Here is a 25,193-nt window from a genome sequence, read left to right on the forward strand (position 1 = left end):
GAGTAGTTCCTCTCAGAGATAACCTGCAATAACTTGATTATTGTAACATATAATACAGATAATACATATATGATATATGCTTGTATTGCTTGTAAAGAACTTGATTATGGAATCAACAACTGTCACATTATCCATGCATACTGCAATTATAGAATGAGAACTCATCAAAGCTTTCACTAAACCAACACACAAACCTGTATACGACAACAAATAAGAGTACCTGAAAACAATGTTCCGAAGTCAAGCAATGTAAATTAATTTTCCCCATAATGGAAGGCATGGACTAACAGACCAATACAGCTGCCATAAATTTCAACAAAATGTCAAATTTCAACTTATTTTCTTATTATATGCCTAAAATAATGTATAAGCATATAGCTCCATCAAAGAAGATTCTGATGGTGATCAAGAAACCCCACAGACAGACGAAGACAATATGAAGATTGGTTGGCTTCTAGCATGAGGAGATTAAAGAAAAAAAATGTTTCTACAAGCATTTTTGTGTAAATCATAAAAGCAGAAACTATGGATCCATGAGCATATTTAAAAGACATATACAGTAAAAGGCATGTCCAAAGCTGTGATTTGGATGCCAAAACAGAATCATCTAAATTTGTGCAAATTTCCTGACATATTGTCAGGCAAAGTGTAGCTGCTCTCTGATCTCTATGGAAAGCACTCCAAGCTATCTAGATAAGCATTGACTACTCTGGAGACTGGAGGTACAAGTATAGTGTTGGATTACTTAGAATAGTACAAACTACAAGGTTATTTTGTAAATCAGTTTTCTTAGGTCTCGGAATTTTCTTTGCACTTTTTGTTTTCCAAAAATTGGATAATTTCATCATCGTAAGAAGAGGATACCTATATTTGAAAGCAATCTTTTCAATGCCATTGTAGTGAACTATAGGATGAAGTAATTTGGTGAATGGGTCCTTACTACAACAAGTCCTGTAATCTTCTACTGACTGCGAACATGTTGAGAAACTGCTGATTATCTTGCTTCAGCATACAATGAAAAGCAAACAGTTACATTGTGCATTGTCTTAACTTAGTTTCTTTCCCAGGCTCTTCATCTTGAGAGCATTTTAGGCTTCCTTTCCATCTCTGTAGACTAAGTTAATGGGAGATACACAACTTTATTGTTTTCACATGTTTCGGATTTACCACTTTGGGTCCATGCCCTTTGTTAGCTGTACTCTTTTATTGCTGTACTTTCAGCTTCATTTTAGCTTTTGCCCTCTTTTTCAAGCTTCTTATCATTCCTTCATGTTACTAATGCATGTTATACATTTGAGTCATAATGATCTATTTTGGTCATGTATGGGTGTTAATACTATTTCTTTCTTCTTGCTTTCCACAGTTTCATATAACATTCCACTGGGCTTTCCTGCCAAATAGAAGGTATTCTGCAATCGTGGCAAACTAAATAGATGTAAAAAAAATATTTAGTTTCAAAAGCAGGAAGAATTTAAAACTAACACAATATTATAGACTATGACACCAAACACAACTTTGTGATTCAAAAGGACACATTGAAAAGAATTGTTTCAGAGGCACAGTGACAGGGATTAAGAGTTGTAAGTGTTGAATGCTCAAAGACACGATGAAAACAATAGATCAAAAACTCAGAACTCAAGACTTGGCAAAACTGCTGCAAATAAAAAATTACATAAATGCATAAAATAAACTTAAATAATGCATGACACACATAAGGAATGAATTTAGATAAACATGTAAGTCTATTTTGATTATAGTAGGATTTCTTTGAATAAGGATTGAGTTGGAAAATCGAAAGTATGAATGGAATTCAATTGCTTGGGATTTAATTGAGAGCCAACAAACAACTGAAAAATTCAATAAAAATTTGGGAAAAACAGTGCTTCTGTTATTTCAATCCAAATAAAGGGGAAAAAGCTTCGCTTTTCCTTCTAGAGCAGCCTAAAACAATTATGATGTTTTTCTTTTCAAAGCCAGAGTGGGGCTCTGGGGGCAACAGCCCCCAACAGGGTCAAGGGGTTGTGCCCCTCTAGGGATAGTGCACCCAGCACATTCCTACTCGAGATACAGGGCAGGGTCAAAAAGCAGAGCCCCTGCAACCAAGCCCAAATTAAGGCCTTGAAGGACACAGGGACCTTCATGGCACAGGCCATTTTTTATTTACTGTTTTTAACCAATCACCAATAAATCCTTTCAGTCACTCAACAATCAATTTAATGACATAAAGATCTTAATTTCTGACAACAAAAATGACAGAAAAACACAAAAAATCAGGGTTTGAATAAGAGTGCATTTTTCTTGGTGGCAAAATCTGCAGAGAAACCATCAATTTCATTTTTGTTATGTTCTTATACGAACTTGTTTAATTATGAGTTTTTTCTCTTGGATATCATATAAATCACTTTTTTTTCTCAAATTGATTTCATAAATATTTATTTTTAAAATATGGAAGAATTTTTTTTTATATTTAATTTTTTCAAGTCTAAATGATTCAAATCAAACTCTCCTTGTGTCTTTCATTAAACTTCGTGGTGACATTCTAATACTTTATTGTCTTGAGATAGAAGGTAATATCATTCTTTGTATAACAGTATAAGTCTTTTGTGAAACTTGCAAGTTTAAGGCGAGTCTTGCCAAGAAACTCACAATTTTCTCTACAGGACTTGGCACATGAGTCTTTGACAAGTTACTTACAAGTCAGGAAAACTTGCAATTCTCACAAATTCAGCAAGAACTTGCAAAATTTGCAAACTATGACAAAAATTGTACACTCCAAAGTTCCAAAGCACTCACTTCCATATTTCTCAGGATCTTGAGAATGTGTGATAACTCTTAATGGAATGTCCTAGACAAGTAAAATAAAGATTAGAAGTATATGATTTATAATAATCTGAGCCTAAAATGTTCATAATAGTTCAATATTTATATGTACCTTTCAGGTCTTCATCTACAGCTGTGACAGTGGAAGATATCTGAGACTCTTTCGTTGTTTTTGTATGGCATTTTGAACTGTGACTAACATGTGCATCATTCTCAGGCACAGTGGAATTTCTGTGTCTCCCATAAACTGAACTTTGTGATTTGTGCTTCACAAGCAGTTCTGACAAAAGCAAACATTGTTAAGGAAATTTAACAACAATTTTCCAATAAGAAACAAGGTATTGTAACAAAGAAAAATACGAAACTTCTGACCTACCAGACAACGTCTTGATGCAACTAATCACAAGGTTGATGAAAGAGAGTTCTAATCCTTTACTTTTTAGCTTTAAGTTTGTCTCCAACAAATGCTTCTGTTATGAATAGAAAGTAGAAGTTATCATATCATGTAAATAAATTTGAAAAAGTATTGGCTTATCTCATTCTTTTGTAAATACTAGCATTTATGAAACACCTCAATTATTTCAACTATATTGTTATCATAAATACTAAAGTAGGGGCTAAATGTAACATCATAAATTGTAAGTAAAATGGTTTCACCACTAATTTCTAACCTGATTCTGCTCACTTAAGAAAGTTGCATTTTCCATCACCTTCATGCATTTCAACAACACTCTTACACTTTCAATCATTTTGGACATTTTAGCTGATTTCAGGGCAGCATCCAAAAAGTGCTCCTCCAGAACCTCCTGCAAATAAGAATCGACACGCATGGATAAACTATTCCATGCATATTCATCTCTGTTTTTGAATTTATAGGTTGCTTTTGGCATCCAAGAAAATCTCGAAACAATTGTTCAGACTAGAAAATATGATGTAAAGGAACCCGACTTAATTAACTAATATATGTTAAGACTCAAACAGTTCCTCTAAACATTTTTTATCTGCATTTTACAATCAAAAAAAATTTAACTAACAAGCACAAGACAAAACATAATGCCAGATAAAGTAGCTTCATTTTGACGAAATAGAGGTGACAATAAAACAAACATCTGTACTTGAAATCCAGAAAGCCTTGATGAAAAGCCCAGATGTGAAGTAGAATCAAATGAGAGCTATGCTACTGCAAAGCCAGCTCCTTAGATTAAAAAGGGGGCATTATATATTGCTTTGTTTTTTAGGTCAATTGTATGAAAGGAGCTGTTAGTACTCATTTTTTAAAAAGCTAAAATATTAAGCTAGGTCACAAATAGCATCAAACCCATCAGTAGATGAAATTAATCGTCCTCACTTTTAAAAAACTGAAACAATTGATAGCAACATCACAAACAGCATCAAGTCCACCCAACTCCCGCAACCTTTCTTTGAAGTTTCCCCCAACTCTTCTAACTGAACCAGAGGTGTCTGCAGAAAAACAGTAACCAAAAACCCCTTAAAGAGAGTAATTCAAGATCGTAGACAATAAAAATATATTTCATTAAAAACGGCAGAAATTAGCAGCTTCTAGTTTTATTTTTCTACATATTAATGCATCTACCGTCAGGCCACATTTCTTAATCCTATCCCACGCCCAAATTAATAATTTTCATTTAATAAAAATAATAACATAGTCCTAACACCAAGTTCTCTGCAATTGACATGTACCTTCTAGCGCAACAGTAGATAGGCAGGCCCTCTCCAATGTTAATAAAGCAAGCCACTTTGAATTTAACTCCTGAAATTCAAAGCAATCTCTATCTTCATCTTGTTCACCATTTCCCACATGTATTTCCTTCATGCTTGAAAGCAGCTTCTGAACCTTCATTGTGATTGCAACACCACCACGATCAACTCCTGCAACAGGAGCTTTCAACATGCTAGAATTTGTTGTCACTCCCAGAAGCTTTCTACCAAGAGATGCCTTTTTCTCACTTGATTCAGGAATAGATGAAACTAGTAATTTCAACAGAAATTTAATGCAAACAGCTGAATCTAGCAGTTGTTCATCTTGTCCCTGTAAGATTTTGATAATAAGTTAATAAAAAACAAGCAAATGGTCTCAAAATTTAACCAGAAAGAAAGAAAAAAATTATATTGATGTCCACATATGACAAAAAATAGATCAAAGGGACAAGAACATACAGTAGGTACAATACTAAAGAACTAGGGGAATAGTGCCCTAGACATGAAGCAAAAACTGAAAATTTGAGAAAAGTCAGAAAACAAATACACATGGGGATTAGCCTAAAAAGAGAGATATGGTATTCAGTACAAGAATTTTCATATTATTTAACTTCTAGTTTATGAGAGAAGTAATTTCAAATGTTCTCCCCTATTCAAGAAAATAAATTCCAAATACTACTTCAATATTTTCTTCAACTAAATCCATGTTAATAAATAAGGATCAATGGCCACACTAGTCTACTTTAGCAGGCTGAACCAAATATTTCATAAACAGCACAAATTTAAGCATGTAAACATTTCCAAGTAGCTATCTATAAAAGGAACCACTAGCCAACTAAGCCATTATATTCCCTTTATTTCAATTTATACAAGAAAGGTTTATGTGCATTGCTCATATATTTATAATAAGGAAAAAATAAAAGACGTGATTGATTCTATAAGTAGGCATCAATTCTATTATGTATCAAGGCTTTGGCTAAAAGGGGTACTATGTAGTATGTAGTTCAAAATATTCATTCAAATTGCAGAACACTGATATGTAAATAAACACATGATCTCGTATGTTATATAAATAAAATCATGAGCAGCTATGAGAGAATTAGTGGGCGTAGTGATAGTTGGAATGATGAAGTTGAAATTGAAGAAAGAACTCAAAGAACTAGAGCTAGGAGTGGGGCAGTGTTGACGTGTATTTTGTACACTATCAAACACAGAATAAAATACCTAAGGGTACCTTATCCTCTCTTGAATAAAGCCTCTGATTGCTGAAGATATCGCGGAAAAGGATCAATCAAGATGACTTCAAGGTTCTTGTATGTAGGGTCTCTACGTGTGGATAAGCTCTCTGTGGTATAATGTGATTTACTGGAATCACAAGGGGACTTACATTTGATGATTGAACGTCTGATCTGCTTTGAATATTGCTGGAACACAGGCTCTTGCTAGCTTTGATTTGAAAAAAGGAAAAAAAACGAGGGCAAGGAAAGGATCTAATTCTAATACTAAAAATGTAGGAGCAATGAATGACCTTTGATGAAATTCTAACTAGGTCTTGTTTTGACATCGCAGGACCATCTCCACAAGGCTAGTGCGATCTTCGAAGGAAAGCTTTATGATGTTCAAATCATTACTGCAGGCATAGACACCATCAGGCTGATGCATATCAATGAAGAAGTGATAATTGAAGTTAAGCTTAAGCTGAATGATTCCAGTTGACTACACAATGCAAGTCTACAATCAACAAACTACTAGTAGTATGGATATACGAATTCCACCATCAATCAAGCACATTTCTTCCACTCATCTAATAATAAAATCAAACATGAGAAGTATAAAGACCACACAAATTGTCGAATCGACCCATAAATTTCACCATTTCTTCAATGAAGTTACAAGTCTTTTACAACAACATCTTGGCAACAATCTTTGCCTTCTCTCTCTACTCTACTCTAATTGCTATTCTAATCACCTTCTAACTACTCTCTATCTGTCTTCTAACTGCTTCCAACTATATTCTAACTCCTTCTAACTATTGCCTTTACAAATGAAATGCCAGGGCTTATATAGTGCCCTCAATACAATTCGATGGCTTAGATCAATTCGAGATCAATGGCCAAGATTCAACAATGAAAACCCTAATTAGGGTTTGTTACAACCATTACATAACATTTAATGCTTGACCAATGATAAAATTGTATTGCTTGGACACATGTCCTCTCTAGAAAATTCCACCAATGGATAGCTGGGGTAGGTACATCGGAGTTTGTGCCACCTTCCATGAGTTAGGTATATTGAATCTGGAAATGCTGAGGTGGACCACACTGACTGGAGAAGTGATGACTAGGATGCCACCTCGTCTGACACTTGTAACTTAATAAATATTCAACTTGATGTTGTTGAGAAGCTAGCTTTAATTAATTCATCTGGAACTATCTGCTTCTTCAACGAACCCTTGTTCTAACTTCTTGTGTCCTTGATGTGCAGGATGATTGTTGTACCTTGCCTTGGAATACTGGATTGGAGAAGTCGCCCTTGATGACGTTAGTCCAAAGAAGGCCATCCTTGTCGATGCTAGGCTGGAGGAGGTCGCCCTTGTCAATGCTAGGCTGGATCGAAGAAGGTCGTCCTTGTCCTTGCTTGATCGTCCTTGATGAGAACCTGCCGACTTGTAGATCCTCCGGGCTTTGGAGTCGCCATCTTGATACCTACACAACATTTCAAAATTAGTAATATATCTTGAAATCTAAAAAATAAACTTTAAAAGGAAGATTCAAGATTTTAATTAGGAAACTTCATGATAAATCTTGAGTTATCATTTCCTAATTAACCATGTAATACTTAGATTTTTCCAAAAAATGTCTAAAAAATCAAACCTTGAATAAGGGTGTCAAGATGATTTTGCCATACCTCCTCTTGAGAATTAACTCTAAGAAATGATGTAAAAATAGATGAATTTTGCTAGGCAAAGTGTAGATCAAAGCTCTCCCTTGGATAAAATGCACCTCCTTTAGCTTGGAAAAGAACTCCACCTTCCCTTCAAAAATCTGGAAATTCGCCTTCAAATGTCTTCAAAAATCTGGAAATTCGCCTTCAAATGTCTTCAAAAATCTGGAAATTATCCTCCAATCTAGCAAGAAATACGCCTCTCCAATAGCCTTCAAGATGAATTTCGCCTTCCTTAGTCTCCACACTTGGTAGAAATTCGCTCCACACAAGCTAGATTTCGCACCTCCTTCCTTGCTTCTCCAAATCGCACTTGAAACAATGAGTGAATGATTTGAATAATGAAAAACACACCCCAAATATATAGAGCGCTCACCATTTCACCTCCCCATAGGCCGACTTGATGAAAATAGGCCAAAAAATAAATAAAACTAAAAAAGGAAGAGGCTGACTTAATTAAGCAATAAAAAAAAAATACCTCAAGCGCTCCTTTTTTAATTTTAATTTAATAATAATTAATTTCGAAATGCCTCAATTAATTTAAAAAAAACGATTTTCCAAGGCTCAAAATTAATTATTAAATGCTATGCGCTTTTCATTAAATGCCAATTTAATTAGAATTTTTAAAAATATTTCGAAGTTTTGGGCAAACTTGGCATCTAGTGCGATTTGCTAAAATAAGGCAAAAAATAATGAATTTTGATAACTTCACTCTGGTCCCTTGGAGAGGGTCAGGAGCGCCTTTTTCACTTTTGTCCTCAATCCTTCATTTTTTACGTTCAAAACCTCATCCTTGACGTTCAAAATGGCATTTTTTCTGGAACTTTAAGTTCAAATTCATGTGATCTTTGGAAGGAGCTTGCCTTAAGGCATTTTCGCCCTAGTCCCTTGGTGAGGGACAGGAGCGCCCTAGCCAATTTTCATCAAGTCTTGTGGTCTTTGCAACTTCGTCCTTCCTTGTAGCACTTTAAATATCATCGCCATCTTGTGCCTTGACCTGGATTCATCCCAATTTGAGGAGGAAGGCTTGTTAATGTGTTTTTCGCCCTAGTCCCTTGGTGAGGGACAGGAGCGATTTTGCAATTATAAGCTCACTTGTGCTTTGCTATTCTTCGAAATTATCTCCAATGGACCGATTATGCCTTTCTTCATTCACCTCAAACTTGAAATTCGCTTTACCTTTGCCAGAAATTTTTCCTGTGAGAAAATCGCTCTGGTCCCTTGGAGAGGGACAAGAGCATCTTTTGAAAATCACTCTGGTCCCTTGGAGAGGGACAAGAGCGCCTTTTCACTTTTGTCCTCAATCCTTCATTTTTTAATTGCCAATTCACGTTATGGGGCTAGCAATGATCCCTTTCGTCCCTTCAGTGCATGTTCAACTCGTTTTTTGCAAGGCAAAATTGATGTTCTAGAGATTTTCGCCCTGGTCCTTCAGTGAGGGACAGGAGCGATTTTGCAAATCCAAGCTTATCCGTCCTTTGTTAGCCTTCCAAATTATATTCAATGGATAAATGATGTTTTCCTTGGTCTCTTCAAATCATAAAATTGTCTTGATCCTGCAAGAACAATGCAAATTTGAAATTCAAGCTCCATTACTTCAGTGAGGGACAGGAGCGAATTTTGTCTTCTAGGCCAACTCTTTTCACTTTTCATCTCGAAATTCCTTTGCTAGGGAAGATTTCACCTTACTTCATGCTATGAATAAAAGTTAATGTCCAAAAAAGGTCTAAAATTGTGCATATAAAGAAAAGCGCTCTGGTCCTTCAATGAGGGACAGGAGCGAATTTGACCTTCTAGGCAAAAACTTCATCATTTCATTGTCAAGTCTGGATGCCCTATCATGCTCATTTCGTCCTTCACTATGCCTTTGATGTTTCAATTTGACCAAACAAGGTCAGGAATGACTCAAATAAGCCTTTTCGCCCTGGACCCTTGGTGAGGGACAGGAGCGCTTTGCCTTGGTCCCTTGGAGAGGGACAGGAGCGAAATTAGCTTTGGATCCTCAGTGAAGGACAGGAGCGGAATTTGACTTTTTGAACTCTCTATCAGGATAATTTGTATGGAATATAACATTTAAGTATAAGAAATTCTTCTTTCTTATACTTTAAGTTATATTCCATATATACTTTCAGGATGTTTGAGAGTGGTTTCAGACCTCCAGGAGTTATATTGCAAAATCTAGTTTTTTGAGGTTTTTCAGTTTCCAGACTTAGTCAAATTCAGGATCAGGACATTCCAAACTTAGCCAAATTTCAGGATCAGGACTTCACTCCAGCAGGACCTGCTATCCCATTGATCTCCCCGACAGCACTCAAAAATGCAAAAGCCAACTGACAAAACCCTAAAAGACCTAAAAAACAAACCCTAAAAAGCAAAAAAGCAAGGGTCCCCATTTGCAATGGGGCGATGTGTGAAAACGTCACAACAGGCAGCCATTGGGGGGTCTTTAGGAAGTGTGAATGCAGCAGGGGCAGCAAGTTCAACCTCAAACCCATTTAAATGTCCTTCCCAAATCCTCAGAATCTATGCAAAAGGCCCATTCAACCCCAAAAAACCTCTATTGTTCAGATTTGCTCGAACCTCTTCTATGAACCTCTTCTAAAGCCCATTCCAATTTCAGATTTTGAGAGAGGCCATAGAAGAGGTTCGAGCCTCTAATGTTGTACAGATAGTGACTAATTCAGCACATGTAAACTGGATTAATGGTGGAGAGTCCTTACAAGCATATTTTTTGGACCCCATGTTGTGTGCATGCATTGAAAAACAACTTGAAGGACATTGGGAAAATTGATTGTGTCAAAGCAATGGTGTTAGAGACTAGAGATGTGCAAATGTTCATTTGCAACCATCACACTTCACTTGCATTGTTTAGGACATTTTCAAGAAAGGAATTCCTCAAACCCGTGGAGACTAGATATGCCAACTACTCTATTTTGTTAGAGAGGATGCTTGAGGTCCAGGAGGGTCTACAATCCATGGTGGTCAAAGCAAAGTGGCTTAGATGGCATGAGGCAAGCACACAGAAGGGAAGAAGTGCGAAGCAAAAAAATCCTTGATGAGAACTGGTGGTCCACAATGAGGAAAGAAAACTGCCATTGCTGATTTTATTATTTAATTTTTAAAACAGGTCATTTAATAATTTAATGATTACTGATTAATATATGTTTCTAACTTGTAACTTGTTTGCACTTCCAGATATATTTGCTCCTTCATTGAGCCTATTGTGCAAGTGATTAGATATTTTGATACTGACTCTCCTAACCTTGGAGAGATTTATGAGACCTTTAACAACATGCTTGGGCAGATCAAGTTATTCATTGCAAGGACCCTACTTTGGGATTTCATGAGGAACATCTTACGCCCATTGTGATGCGACAATGGAACATTATAAACAGCCCGCTTCATATGGCAGCCTATGCTCTCAATCCCAAATGGTATGCACCGAGACCTGGGAGAGTGGCTCCATCTAGTGATGAAGAAGTGAAAGATGGCTTCTTTAAGGCCCTTGCAAAATTATATAATGAAGACGATTCTACCAAAATTCACACACAATGGCTTGCATTTGTCAATCTTCGTGGCCCCATCTTTAGCAAACCAGAGCCGAGGTTGGATAGAGCTACATTAGCTCAAGTCAACCGTATTGGATGGTGAACGTGGCATGGTGGGGATGCACCGGACTTGAGAGTACTTACCGTTCTCATCTTCTTTCAATAGTTACCAATTCCTCTACTACAAAGAGGAATTGGTCCATGTATAGCTTCATCCAATCAGTCAAGAGGAACCACCTTACCTTTAGACGATCAAAGAAGTTAGTGGCTGTTCACAATGCACTGCGGCAATAAGATCGCCAAACTCCTAAGTATCATCAAACTTCAGCCTTACATTGGGATGTCAATCCTGAAGATGCTATGCAAGTTGAGGAGGAGACACCTCCGAGATTGGTTGGGGTTCCATTGGTTGAGGCAGCACCTCATAGCAACAATGACAAAGACTCGAGCTCTGATTTTTATTTACTCTTAAACCTACCATGTGCTGATTATGGACAGCCATATATTTTCTTAGTTCTATCTTGACATTATTATGGACAGCTGATTATGCACTTCTATGTTTATTGTTTACAGTTTACGTCATTTCATAGTTGTGGATGTTTAATATTTGTCTATCATGGATGTTTATGACATCTGTTTATTGACAATGATGAATGAATTTTAATTTTTTGATAAAATGTTTGTCAATTCTCATGTGAAATCTCAATTCAAGTCTAATGTTGTGTATTAATGTCTATGATGAATGCTTTATCATTGTTTTGATATGCATATTTGAAACTTCTCTATATTTTTAAAAATCGCCTTTTTTATTAACAGTCATCCCCTACCGCGTAATGTCCACTTGTTGAAATAGGATTTATTAATAAATAATTAATATAATTAAAATTTAGTTAGGTTTAATGAATGGTCAAAAGGCATGAAATGAAAAGTTGTGACTCCCTCAAACATGAGATATAAAAGGGAGAGAACTTCATTTGGAAAAAAGGGAGAAAAAGGAAGAAAGAAGGGAACAAAAGGAATTAAGGAAGCGTTAATGGGAAGAAGATAAGAAAGTGACTCTTTCAAAGGGGCAGCAATGATGAAAAGTTGTGACCCTTTCGAAGCGTGGCAATTGTGAAAGGTTGTGACCTAAGTCACCAGGTTCGGCCGAATTTGAACCTTGAAGTTCGAAATTCGCCGAACTTGAAAAAATATGCAAAAATTCGATTAAATTCGATTAAATTCGAATTAAAGTTTAGGGTTTGCGATAAAGTTTTTTTTGTCTTGCGTTTTAGGGTTTCGTCGCGGATTTTATAAATACGACGGCCGCAGGAGTTGCAGTCACGCCCACGCGAGTTGCCAACACCCACGGGAGTTGCCCAGTCCACCCGGCCACCACGCGAGTTGCCAACGCTGATTTGTTTTACACAAGTGCTATTCCATTCAATGTTGCGAGAAATCCTCATTTCCGTAATGCAGTTCAAAAAATTGCAGAGTTTGGCATAGGGTACACACCCCCAGGTTCAAAGGCTATCAGGACAACTCTTTTGCAGAGGTCAAAAGATAAGAGTGACTGAAAAATTAGCTGATGTAAAAGCCACTTGGAAGGAAACAAGTTGCACTATATTGAGTGATGGATGGTCAGATATGTGTCAAAGGCCATTGATTAATGTTTTGGTGTCTTGTCCTGAAGGTGTTGTGTTTTTGAAAGTCATTGACACCATGAACCACAAGAAAACTTCAGAGTATATTTTTCAAATATTAGAGGAAGCCATTCTTGAAGTAGGGGTGGAAAATGTGGTTCAAGTGGTAACTGATAGTGCAGCAAATTGTGTGGGAGCTGGGAGGCTGATTGTAGAGAAGTACCCACAGATATATTGGAGCCCATATGCAGCCCATTGTCTCGATTTGTTGCTTCATGACTTGGCTAAATTCCCATGGGAAAATGAAGCTATTCATAGAGGGAGAGCAATTGCAAATTTCATACGGAATCATCATCTCACATTGAGCATTTATAGGCAGCATGCATCAAAGGAATTGTTGAGGCCTTGTGAAACAAGATTTGCTTCATATTATATCACTTGAAAAGAGTGGTTGAAGAAAAAGCAGCTTTGAGGTCTGTTATTTGTTCCAATCAGTGGGAAAGTTCAGTGCTTTCTAAAGGCCCCAAGGGGAAGAACATAGAGCAAATCATCCTAAACAGCAATTTCTGGGAAAGTGCAGCACAAGTTTTGCTTGTATGTGAACCAATTGTTGATGTGCTTCGTATGGTTGATGGTGACACTCCTTGCCTTGGCATGCTTTATGAAAGCATGGACCAGTGTAAGGAATCTATTCAAAAAGCACTAAATAATGAAGAAGCAAAATATATGCAGATATGGAAGACAATTGATTGCAGATGGAAAATGATGCACACACCTTTACATGCAGCAGCTTGCTTTTTGGAGCCTAAGTTGTTTTCTATTGATAGAAGGGGTGATAATGAAATCATGGCAGGGCTTTACCGAGTCATTAGCAGGTATGTACCAGATCCAAAAATTGCAGCACTAATCAGACATCAAAATTGGCAATATAAGAGAGGAGAAGGGATGTTTGGAGGGGCAGAAGCCAAATATGACTCACCACGTATGCCTGGATATAGATGGTGGATTGCTTATGGATCATCAGCTCCTGAACTGCAAGAGTTTGCTATTCGAATTTTGAGTCAGGGAGCGAGTTTATCAGCTTGTGAGAGGAACTGGAGTTGCTTTGACCACATCCATTCCAAAAAGAGGAACAAATTGCTGACTGGAAAGTTGGGAGATCTTGTCTATGTTCGCAGCAATTTGAAATTGCTGATGAACAAATCAGCAAAGAACACTTCTTTAGAACAAACTCTTGAAGGCATAGCAATGCCAGATGCAGATGAGCCTGACTTTGCAGATGATGAACTGCGTAGTGATACAGATGATGATGATTTGGCATCCCAGCCAAGTGCTCTTGATGACTTAGAGTTATTTTAAAGTTCTAAAGTTTTTGACTGTTATTGTACCTTTTTGACAAAAGAACATCTTTGCAATAGTGAAAGCATATGTTTCCTACGGTTTATGTTTTATAAATGTGTCATCTTTTTGTAATGATTTCAAATCTATTTATCAATGTTAAACTATTTACACAATTTTATAGATATATTACATATATTTATTAAAAAAATATAAAAATTACATATGGCGAATTTAATTCGAATTTTATACATTTCGAATTTTTTCCGCATTGAACTTCATTCGAATTTCAAAGCTGTCGAACTTCGAATTCGAATTTGAACCTGGTGACTTAGGTTGTGACCATTAAGAAGAGGTGTGACTCTCCCTTACATTGGAGGATATAAAGTGGAGAAGTTTTCATTTGAGAAGGTAGGATTCATGGAGTAGAACAAAATATCTGGAGCGTTAAAAGCAGATTTAGGAGCAGACCTAAATCAGAATTATAAGAAAATCTGGAAGAATGATATGAACATTTATTAAAGAGATTGGAACACAAATACAAATCTGCAAACAATAATATAGCAAGCATCGAAGGAAAATAAGAGGAAACATTATATCAATAATCAGAGAATCAGACCTGATGGAATACAAAGGATTCTCATACACACGTATACATATGAGTATAGGTAGCAGATTAGATTGATATAAACAACAGACCTGTGCATTTAAAGAGGGAAACAACATCGAATTGAATCTGTCCAAATTACTACAGCAGACTGAATATACATAACTTGCAATAAATCTCCAAGTATATTAGGCAGGATTTAGTGTCCTCCCAAAAGGGACCATTACATACCATCCCCTAGAAAATGGCCCAAAAGTACCCCCATAACGGAAACACTTCCTGTCATCCCCTGCTGTCCCCATCCTTGAAACTCGGTGGAACATAGATGATCTCCCATTCAAGGGTTAAGTGGCATTCATAACAGAGAGAAATATTGGTCTCCTCACCCGAGGCAACACTGGTACTGCAGATGGAGACTTTGCTATTAGAAACTTATGTTTAATTTTGATTTACGGTGGCTCTCTCTATTTTGGTATCTCTAGTAGCAAGAAAGCAGAATGGGGAGCTTTAATTGCTGGATTAGGAGCTGTGATTTTAAAAAATCAAACAAATTTGATAGTGGAGGTAGATTTACTGATAATGATCAATTCCACGATCAAGGGGAATCCAAGCTAGGATGAATCAACATGTAGAAGAGGCACAAGTACTAATGCAACATTTCAAAGCAATTAGATTTGTGCACTACAAAATACACTAAAAACAGTTGCAGATCATTTGGCCAAATGAATAAGTTAATCAAACCTTGATTATAGTTATATATAGCCAAAGTGCAAGTTCTTAGATCAATTTAAAACCAATGCTAGATTTTTACAGCATAGGATGTGTAATCATGTAATGGTAAGGTGGTTCAGTGAAGGCTCTTGTCTTGTGCATTTGCTTTTAGAGCTTCTCTCTAGCTTATTGATAGCTACTGAGGATAACCCACAAGAGGTGTGTGATGGCATTCTCTTGACCCAAGGAAAAATCTAAGATAGATGTTTCCAATACATCTTTTCCTATCAAGACCCTACTGCTCTAGATTTTGTTAAGGGTAATCTCAAAGAATGTGCTATCAGCCGGGTATCATTCCAAGGCAGCCATACATGATGATTTCCTTACTGCTATAAACCAACTAGATATTTTGGGCTTAGTTAAACATCAGCTGCACTTCAGCAACAATTATATCGGTCATACATGCACATAGAGGCTTAGATTAGAGCTTGTGTTTCAACATGCCCAAGCCAACAAACTGTGAATTGGGCATGTATAGACTTTTTTTGGATCTGCGGAATCATCATAAGCTACCAATATGCATTTCTTGTCTACTCTATCGATAACAAACATCAGCACAGCTCCATATGTATTGTAGTTGATTAATTCTCAAATACAGTGATCATGGTTGTATGCTTGTAGACCATCAACATATTATCCTTCCAACACATTTGAATACACTTTGGTGTTCCTTCTTGTCATGTTGCCTTTACAAAAAACAAAATAATTAGGAACCTGTTGTGACGTTTTCACACATCGCCCCATTGCAAATGGGGACCCATGTTTTTTGCTCGTTTTGCTCGTTTTCGCTTTGCTTTTTCTAGGGTTTTGTTAGTTTGTTAGTTGTCTGGATTTAGGGTCAAGCCTTAGGGTTCTAATTACCGTCTTTTTGGACCAAAATCCAGTCGGTTTTGAGAGCTTTTTGAATTTCCTTTTCTAGAATGCAAATTTTGAATGAAATGAATTCGCCAGAATGGTCTAATTTTCAATTGGAATGTTGATGCAGAGCTTAAATTTGTCTAAGTGTTGAAGATGAAATGTGAATTTTTGTCCAATTGAATATTTTTGACCAAATTTTGACTTTTTTGAATTTTGATCCTAGGCATTTCAAATGATTTGTTTTCGCCTTGTGAAGTGTTAAAATGTGTAAAATCATGATATTTTGGCCTATAGGAGCAAAATCGCTCCTGTCCCTCAGTGAAGGACGGGAGCTCGTTTTCAAATATCTTACTATTCCTGCAGGGTCAAGATGAATTACGAATTGGAAGTGATGGAGAAAGGCGAGATCTTTCCATTGAATATAAATTGAAGATTTTCATGAGCACAGAAATGCCTCCAGGGGAAAAATCGCTCCTGTCCCTCAGTGAAGGACCGGAGCTACAAATCCAATATTGCTTTGTCCTTGCAGGATTTTAACGTCTTGACGATGTGAAAAGGTCCAAAGAGGTACATTTTATCAAATGAATATAACTTGAAGCACTGTCGGGGAGATCAACAGGATAACAAGTCCGGCTTGAGTGAGGTCCTGATCCTGAAATTTGGCTAAGTCTGGAATGCCCTGATCCTGAATTTGACTAAGTCTGGAAACTGAAAAAACCTCCAAAAACTAGATTTTGCAATATAACTCCTGGAGGTCCGAAACCACTCTCAAACATCCTGAAAGTATATATGGAATATAACTTAAAGTATAAGAAAGAAGAAACATAGAAGGAAATGTCACTTATACTTTAATGTTATATTCCATTAAAATTGTCCTCATCGAGAGTGCGAAAAGTCAAATTTCGCTCGTGTCCTTCTCCAAGGGTCCAGAGCGAAAAGCGCTCCTGTCCCTCTCCAAGGGACCAAGGCGAATCGCTCGTGTCCCTCACCAAGGGACCAGAGCGAAAATGATTAGTTGAGCCATTCCTGACCTTGTTCGGACGAATCGAGACATCAAAGGCATGGTGAAGGACGAAATGAGCATGATAGAGCATCCAGACTTGATCAAAAACAATGAAATGATGAAGTTTTTGCCTAGAGGGTCAAATTCGCTCCTGTCCCTCACCAAGGGACCAGAGCGAAATTCTTCATAAGGTACGATCTGGGCAAAGATCAAGCAAATTTTATGTTCGAAGGCAAGAAAGGAGGTCAATCGAACCCGTTGAAGACAAATTGAAGATTATCAAACGTCAACAAAGGACCAAAATGCTTAAGTTCGCTCCTGTCCCTCAGGAAGGGACCAGAGCGATTTTTGTTGTAGATGATTTTCTCGCCAAATTTCAACCGATCTCAAGGCATGAATGAATGAAAGGAGGCATTGCGAATCCGTTGAATATAATTTACGAAGGTGATGAAGTGAAATGAGGCCCACAAGAGCAAAATCGCTCCTGTCCCTCTCCAAGGGACCAGAGCGATGAGGTACGTCCCCTTTGTTTTCATAGTTTTGGCGCCAAATAAACAATTCAAATTTCCTTAAATGCTAAGTTCGATAATTTTTGAAAATTCAATTAAGTAGCATTTAAAATTTGCGCTTGATATTCATTAATTAATTGTTTTGCCTTGTAAAAAATCGAAATTGTTAAATTAAAAAAAACGTTGGCAAATAATTAATTATTTTAATAAAAATTGAGTGAGCGCTTGATATTTATTTGTTTATTTTACACAAAGTCGGCCTTGTTATTTATTAAAAAATCGTTTAATTTGCTTTATTTTCACAAAGTCGGCCTTAAGGTAAGTATGAGGTGAGCGCTATAAAGGGAGGGTGAGAATCTTCATTTTCACATCACCATTTTATCATTCAAATGCGATCAAAGGGAGAAGTGCGAGTGTGTTTGAAGGAGCGAATTTTATTTCAAAGCAAGGTGGTGCGAACTTGAAGTTTCCATTTGAGCGAAGTTGCCTAGGACGCCAAAGACATATCAAAGATGGCGAAATTGCTAACTTGAAGAGGAGATCACGTCCAAGACTTGAAGGGTGGCGAAGTTGATAAGAGGAACGTTCTTTTGAAGATCACATCAAGACCATCTTATTTCAAATTTTGCCTAGGCGATTTTATTCATTTTGCATTTTAGAGTTAAGCTCTCAAGTAAGGTATGGCAAGATCTCTTGTTTTAATTTCGAATTTTGATTGTCATTGCCTTAATTTTGAAATTTTGTTTTTCCTTAGCTCAGTCTTTTTTAGGAAATGATTAATAAAGGACTTATCATTAAGTTTCCTAAAATTTGCTCTCTAATTTATGTTATGTATTGCAAAATCATGTTACTAATTTTGAAATGTTGTGTAGGCATCAAATGGAGATCTCTTCAAGGAAAATCAAGCCGGATCCAGGACGGTCTTCGCCAGGACGGTCTTCATCAGGACGGTCTTCGCCAGGACGATCAAACTAGGACAGGGGCGACCTCTTTCAATCCAGCGTTCCAAGGCGAGGTACATCATCTTCCTGCACATCAAGGACGCAAGGAGTTAGAACAAGGGCTCGTTGAAGAAGCAAAATAGTTCCAGATGAATTAATTAAAGCAAGCTTCTCAACAACATCAAGTTGAATATCTACCAAGTTACAAGTGTCAAATGAGGTGGCGTCCTAGTCATCATTTCTCCAATCAGTGAGGTCCACCTCAGCATGTCCAGATTCAATGTACTTAACTCATGGAAGGTGGCACAAACTCCGATGTACCTACCCTGGCGGTCCATTGGTCGATTTTTCTAGAAGGGACATGTGTCCAAGCAATACAATTTTGTCATTGGTCAAACATTAAATGTTATGTAATGGTTGTAACAAACCCTAATTAGGGTTTTTCATTGTTGAATCTTGGCCATTGATCTTGAATTGATCTAAGCCATCAAATTGTATTGTGGGCACTATATAAGCCCAAACATTTCATTTGTAAAATATAATGTAGAATTAGAGAGAGATGGTATAGAAATAGTTGAAAGTAGTTAGTAGATAGAGAGTAGAATAGGAGGACAAGGCAAGAAATTGTTGCCATTGATTGTAAACAAACTCCATTTTCATTGAAGTAATGGTGAAATATGTCGTTTTCTTGCAATTTGCATGGTTTCTTGTTGAGTCTTCAATCTTAGATGGTAGATGATTAGACGAATGGAGGAAATGTGATTGATTGATGGTGGAATTCGTACATCCATACTACTAGCAGTTTGTTGATTGCAGACTTGCCTTGCGTAGTCAACTGGAATCGTTCAGCCTAAGCTCAATTTCAATTTGTCGCCTCTTCATTGATATGCATCAACTTGGATGGTATCTATGCCTGCGGTGATGATTTGAACATCATAAAGCTTCCCATAGAAGATCGCACTAGTCTTGTGTAGATGTTCCATTGATGTCAAAACAAGACCTAGTTAGAGTTTCATCAAAAATCAAGTCATTGCTCCTACATTCTTAGTATTAGGATTAGATCCTCTCTTCGCCCTTCCTTTTTCATTTTTTCAAATCTAAGTTAGTAAGAGCCTGTGTCCAGCAAAGCAGATCGGAAGTTCAATGTAAGTCCCCTTGTGATTCCAGCAAATCACATCATACCACTGGAGCTTGTCCACACGTAGAGACCCTACATCAAAGAACCTTGGAGTCTACCTAACTGATCCTTTACGCGAATCTTCAGCAGTTAGAGACTATTTTCTCAAGAGAGGATAAGATGCCTATTGGTATTTTATTCTGTGTATGATTGTGTACAAAATACACGTCAACAGAACCCTAAGCCTATTTCTTTATTTCTCATAAGCTAAGAGATACAGTTAACGAAATATTCCAATAATAATGTTTTAAATTTAAAATAGTCCTAATAATAATATTATTTAAAAAATTGTCGGATGACAACTTAAATATTATTATTATTTAGGTAAAGTGGACCGACTAAATGGGAAAAAGGAATTCAAAATAAAGGCATCTAAAAAGGTGGCTATTGTGTTAATTTTAGGAAGTTTCCTTTTTGTCTTTTGTGTTTCTATTCTCGATCGTTTCTGTTATGGAAAGATCGTCTTGTAATTTTCTAGAGGAGTATTCCTCTCCTTAATTAATTACACCATTGAACAACGAATTATCATTTCACTAATGAGAACAAACCTAGAAATAAATAGCACTTTTCTCTGAAGACTGAGGAGAACAAACTCAGAAAAACCCAAAAAGATTGGTGTCGAACAAGCACTTACTATAAATAGCACTATTCTTTGAGGACTGAAGAGAACAAACCCAGAAAAACTCAAAACACTACAAAAGTGTTATCACCAACACCCAAACTGCTATCAAAGACCAAGAAACTGTAACCTGAGCTCTCCAAGAACATTGGAACACTTATTGCACACAAAGGAACTTAAGGAAAACCCTGAAAACTAGCTAACACTCACAAACTAAGATGGACTGAAAATGGGGACGTTACATCAACCTCAATTTCCACAATTGGCCATGTGTGATGGGAACCATTACTTTTCAAAAAGTGTGAATTATTCCAGCACATTCAAGTTGGGTTCACACCTCCTAGGCAAATTTGCATCTTTTGCAGCCAAACTTTCAGCTTTCAACAAAAACTGTGTGACATACCCAACGCATTCATAATACCACTTAACTTTCAAAGTGCGCAACTCTTGCAAATAACTCTACAAATGACAACACTTTGTCAAGCTCCACATGTGCTACAAGAAAAAATCAAAACATATACGGAGCAGTAGCACACACCATACAACCCAAACAACACTTCATCTTCCAGGTCAAACAGCCATCAAGAAAGTAAAACTGTTTAATGAATGAGTGTTGTAAAAATTCCATCTTTTAACTAAACACAAATTCTAAAACTTTCACATTCTCAATCTTAATTTCAGAAGTGAGTGTACAAGCACAACAATTTCTGTGATAAATTCTCAGCATCATACAATCCATCTCTATATTCGACCCACTTAAGTAAAAACGTTTGGCCTCTATAGGTGCAGCATTGTACTCACACATAAAATATCCCATTCATGATGAACAAGAGCTTCATTTGCAAACTATTGCATGTTCAACATAATTCACAAATTAATCAAGTATATATATCTCTTAATTAATTTGTGTATTGTCCCCCATGCAAACTGTTCAAGGTTTGCTGCCATGGATAAAGACTCAACTCCATCTGAATTGTAAATTTCTACAAGATATATCTTTAAAATAGAGTCCATTTCCAAATTCCCTTAAATCACACATCACTTTCATAGTAAGCCCGCTATCTGTGCAACTAAGAGGTGAAGACACGCAACTGAACATTTAAAATAGAATTATAACAAACTATAACAAACTAAAATAAGCAAACATCACAAAGAAAACTTTGGGCGAACTAGTACAACTATGAAGACTTACATCACTTGCAAGGGCATAAAATAATGCTGCTGCAGCTAGAGCAGTAGGTGGGTCATCAGTGGAAAGAGCTACAATAGCATCAAGCACTGTCTTCGCCATCCTGCCAATCGAGAGAAAGAGAATAACATGGAACTTAGAAACAGTGACAACAAAAATAATTTAGCAGACTGCCAGACGTGATTAAAAAGATTAGAACGAATGGTATTAGAGAATCGCAACAAGAATATCAAACACCATTTAAAGAATCAAAATACCGATGTATCTGTGTCCATGAGGAGTCAAAGCACATGTCATATAAGCTTGATTTGTTTGTACCTCAAATGCAAAGCTCCAGAGTCCGGACTATTCTCTTTAATCTTTTTTTTTTCTTTTTTCTCCCAACATACATTAATCTTTTATTTTCCTCCCAACATACATGCAGTGTTTGAGATGTTTTGAATTAATGACACATTACACATAACATTCGGTATCTGTACCCCAATGTGTAGCCTCAATCAATTTTCCAAAATAAAAATCATACTAAAATTATGAAGACTGAACAGGGATTTGCCTAACAGAAAGCTTGAATGCAACAGTGTAGAATGAAATTGAAAAAGAAATAATAATATACACTATCACTAACATGCACGAATTTTAACAATGCCATCAATATTTTTCAGGAAAGAAAGGAATATTATAAAGGAGGTTGAAGAGACTCATTTGAAACATTATGAAGATTTATAATTTCTCTTTCTTAGATTTTGCATCCCTAGACAACTTTTTACTGGCAGAACAACGGTTTCATGATGGACAAAAATCCAAAAAGCAAAATGGTTCCATCCAAAGATTGACGGTGAGTTGAAAATTTAGAATGTGGGGATGAAAACCCTCAAATTCTGTTGGAGCTATTTCATGCAAATCAATTTCTTTCCCGAATTTGTCAGGTTTGCATATACAAATTTATTAAGATTTGTATACAAATAATAAATTTATTTTTGTGATGCATGCAAATGATTAAAAAGCAAGAATTATAAGACCGTGCGTCAATGAGATACCAAACAAAATTATTGTATTGTGGATGCAAAATTAAAAGAGCAAAAAGAAATATAATAAAAATGTGTGCAAGTGAAAAAAACGAATTTAAAATATATTAGATTTTAATTCTGTTGGGAATTATCCCAAACCGTACCACAAAATCCCAACAAAGAGCCGTACTATTTATAGATTGCAAGTATGTGAGGAGCGATTCATAAGTTGCTTAGTTTTAAGCTTAGCGCAGCCTAAATAAACTGCCATACCAATATTAGAAAGGCCGTACCATCCAATCCTAAAGTTGTAGTACAGCCAAAGTCTTAAAGGTAGATAAAGTGCTGATTGTGTGCTGACTGGATTGTGGAAAAGTCTTTTCCACAGGTAATATGAATTTTGGAATTAAATGACATTGTTGTATGTAATTTTTGAATGTAATATTCTGCAACACTAATATAGAAAATTCTCTGTTGAAAAAATCTCTTTGTATGATTGAAGCCATTATTGTTATAAAGAATGTAAAGTTGATGACTCCATAGTTATCTATGATATTTTCTTTTGCAAGTTTACACAATCTCAAACCAATCTTATGTAAACTGTTTGACAAAATGTATTTGCATCAAAATATTATGAAAATTATAAAAAATTGGTTTCAAAATTTTATCTAGTAACCATAATAATGTCCACAGATTAATAAATTAAGTCATATGTTTATCCCTAATCACAAAAAGACTGATGTGGTTGATGGGGTCTCTATCTGAAGACTGATGTGGTTGATGGGGTCTCTATCTGAATACTGATGTGGTTGATGGGGTCTCTATCTGCATTAATTGTGAATTTATTAATGTTTATGGTGTGTCCCTATATAAATGGGCAGTGTGTGTCTCTATTCATGACAGTTCATTGGTGTTCACAGCATGTGTAATCTTGATAAACAGCCTTTGATCAAAAAACTGTACGTTCCCATAGTTCATCGTGTGACATTTGGACAGGTGTGTCCCATATCAGTGTTCCTTTTTTAGGCTTTGTTCAAAATAACATGAAGGGAGGAGGTGGATAAGAATGTTGGATATATTACATTTTAGTTAGTATAGTTAGTAGGTTGTTAGTATTACATCACATTGTTAGACTTAGAATAATAAGTGATGTTCAAATAGTTATATGTGAAAAGCCTCTTGTTGGTTGGTTGGGGTTTTAATTATAGAGGCTTCCATAAAACAAAAAGAAGTCTTTTTTTAATTATCTACCCCATCAACTAATATAGCATTTGTTTTATCGACTATGCAATCATGACGTAAGGAGTAATGTACGTTCAATTCTTTAAAAGAAAGAAAGAACGAAAATATATTGGTGTTTATAAATTATTATAAAAATTAGAATATTAGAACATATATCATTTGCAATAGTAAAAAATTAGGGCAAAAGGTTGATCCTTATCAACAAATCTAATCATACTCACGAAGGACTAAATAAATTTTAAACATGTGAACATATAAATATACATAGACACATCATGCATGCATACATATGCATATGCTTATGTATTTAAATTTTATACACATACATATATACTAATATAAATGTCTTCAATAAATCTATTTAAAAGAATAGATCAATCTTGAGGTGCCTATATTATATTTTGTTTTACTCTAGAACTATTTTATTTACTACACAGACATATATTTTTAAGAATTATTTTAGTTCAACATTGATTATTTTTATTTTATTTGAGGAACTATTTTTTAGTAATACACTTCATGTACTTTTGTAACTTTTAATTTTACTTTTGGAAAAGCCATCTTTCATTATACAATTATTTTTACTTTGACAAAAGTAGTAAATATTATATATTTATTTGTTTTTTTTAATAGTTTCATTTACAGACATTATTTGTAAACATTTATATTTTTTTTTTAAATAATAAATATTTTTTTCCATAATTACAATGTCACATGCTTCTCTCCTTACTGCATATCAAAATTACGAGATATGTCACCCCCTTTTCCCTATGCCACATATAGTACTTGAAAAAATCAGTTATAAAAAGATGTGCAAGGATGTGCAAGGAATAAATATAAAAATTAAAAACTGTAAATTAAGCTTGGCCACACTATGTAAAGTTTAAACTACTAAACATTAAAAACATGAGAATGATTACATTGAAATTTGAAAACTAGCAATGGTGGGTAGAGTTTGGGAACTTTAGGAGTGAACCAAAGAAAAAGTATACGAATTGCAAATGAAAATAAATGGCAATGATTGCATTAACAATAAGAATGGTGGGTAAAGGTTTGGGGTTGAGGGGCAATGCCTCCAATGGGGTCAGGGGGCAAAACCTCTAGCGGGGTCAGGGGCAACGCCCCTTGTGGGGATTTGGGGGCAAAGTCCCCAACAGGATCAAAGGGAACACACCTTGCGGGTATGGGCGGGTATGGGCGGGTATGGGCGCAAAGCCGCCAACAACGTCAAGGGGCCTCCAAAACCTCACAAAAATTCATTACAAATGTCATTTTCACAA

At 36.1% G+C, this 25,193-nt stretch overlaps 1 protein-coding gene across 4 annotated transcripts in view; it reads right to left on the reverse strand.

Annotated features, from left to right (window-relative positions):
- Positions 1 to 25,193, reverse strand: part of LOC131053532 (wings apart-like protein 1) — a 65,384-nt gene that overhangs the window by 27,895 nt on the left and 12,296 nt on the right. For all 4 annotated transcript variants that reach the window (XR_009107719.2, XR_009107718.2, XM_057988148.2 and 1 more), the window contains 6 exons: positions 21,668 to 21,767; positions 4,522 to 4,870; positions 4,169 to 4,281; positions 3,492 to 3,626; positions 3,197 to 3,290; positions 2,933 to 3,100 (listed from right to left, as the gene is read on the reverse strand). Coding sequence is in view for 2 of the 4 variants with exons in the window: in XM_057988148.2 (XP_057844131.1) it covers positions 2,933 to 3,100; positions 3,197 to 3,290; positions 3,492 to 3,626; positions 4,169 to 4,281; positions 4,522 to 4,870; positions 21,668 to 21,767 (959 nt within the window). In the remaining 2 variants the exon portion in view is untranslated. The remainder of the gene's footprint in view (positions 1 to 2,932; positions 3,101 to 3,196; positions 3,291 to 3,491; positions 3,627 to 4,168; positions 4,282 to 4,521; positions 4,871 to 21,667; positions 21,768 to 25,193) is intronic.

Source organism: Cryptomeria japonica, chromosome 2 (assembly GCF_030272615.1).
Source record: "Cryptomeria japonica chromosome 2, Sugi_1.0, whole genome shotgun sequence".
Classification (NCBI taxonomy): domain Eukaryota; kingdom Viridiplantae; phylum Streptophyta; class Pinopsida; order Cupressales; family Cupressaceae; genus Cryptomeria; species Cryptomeria japonica.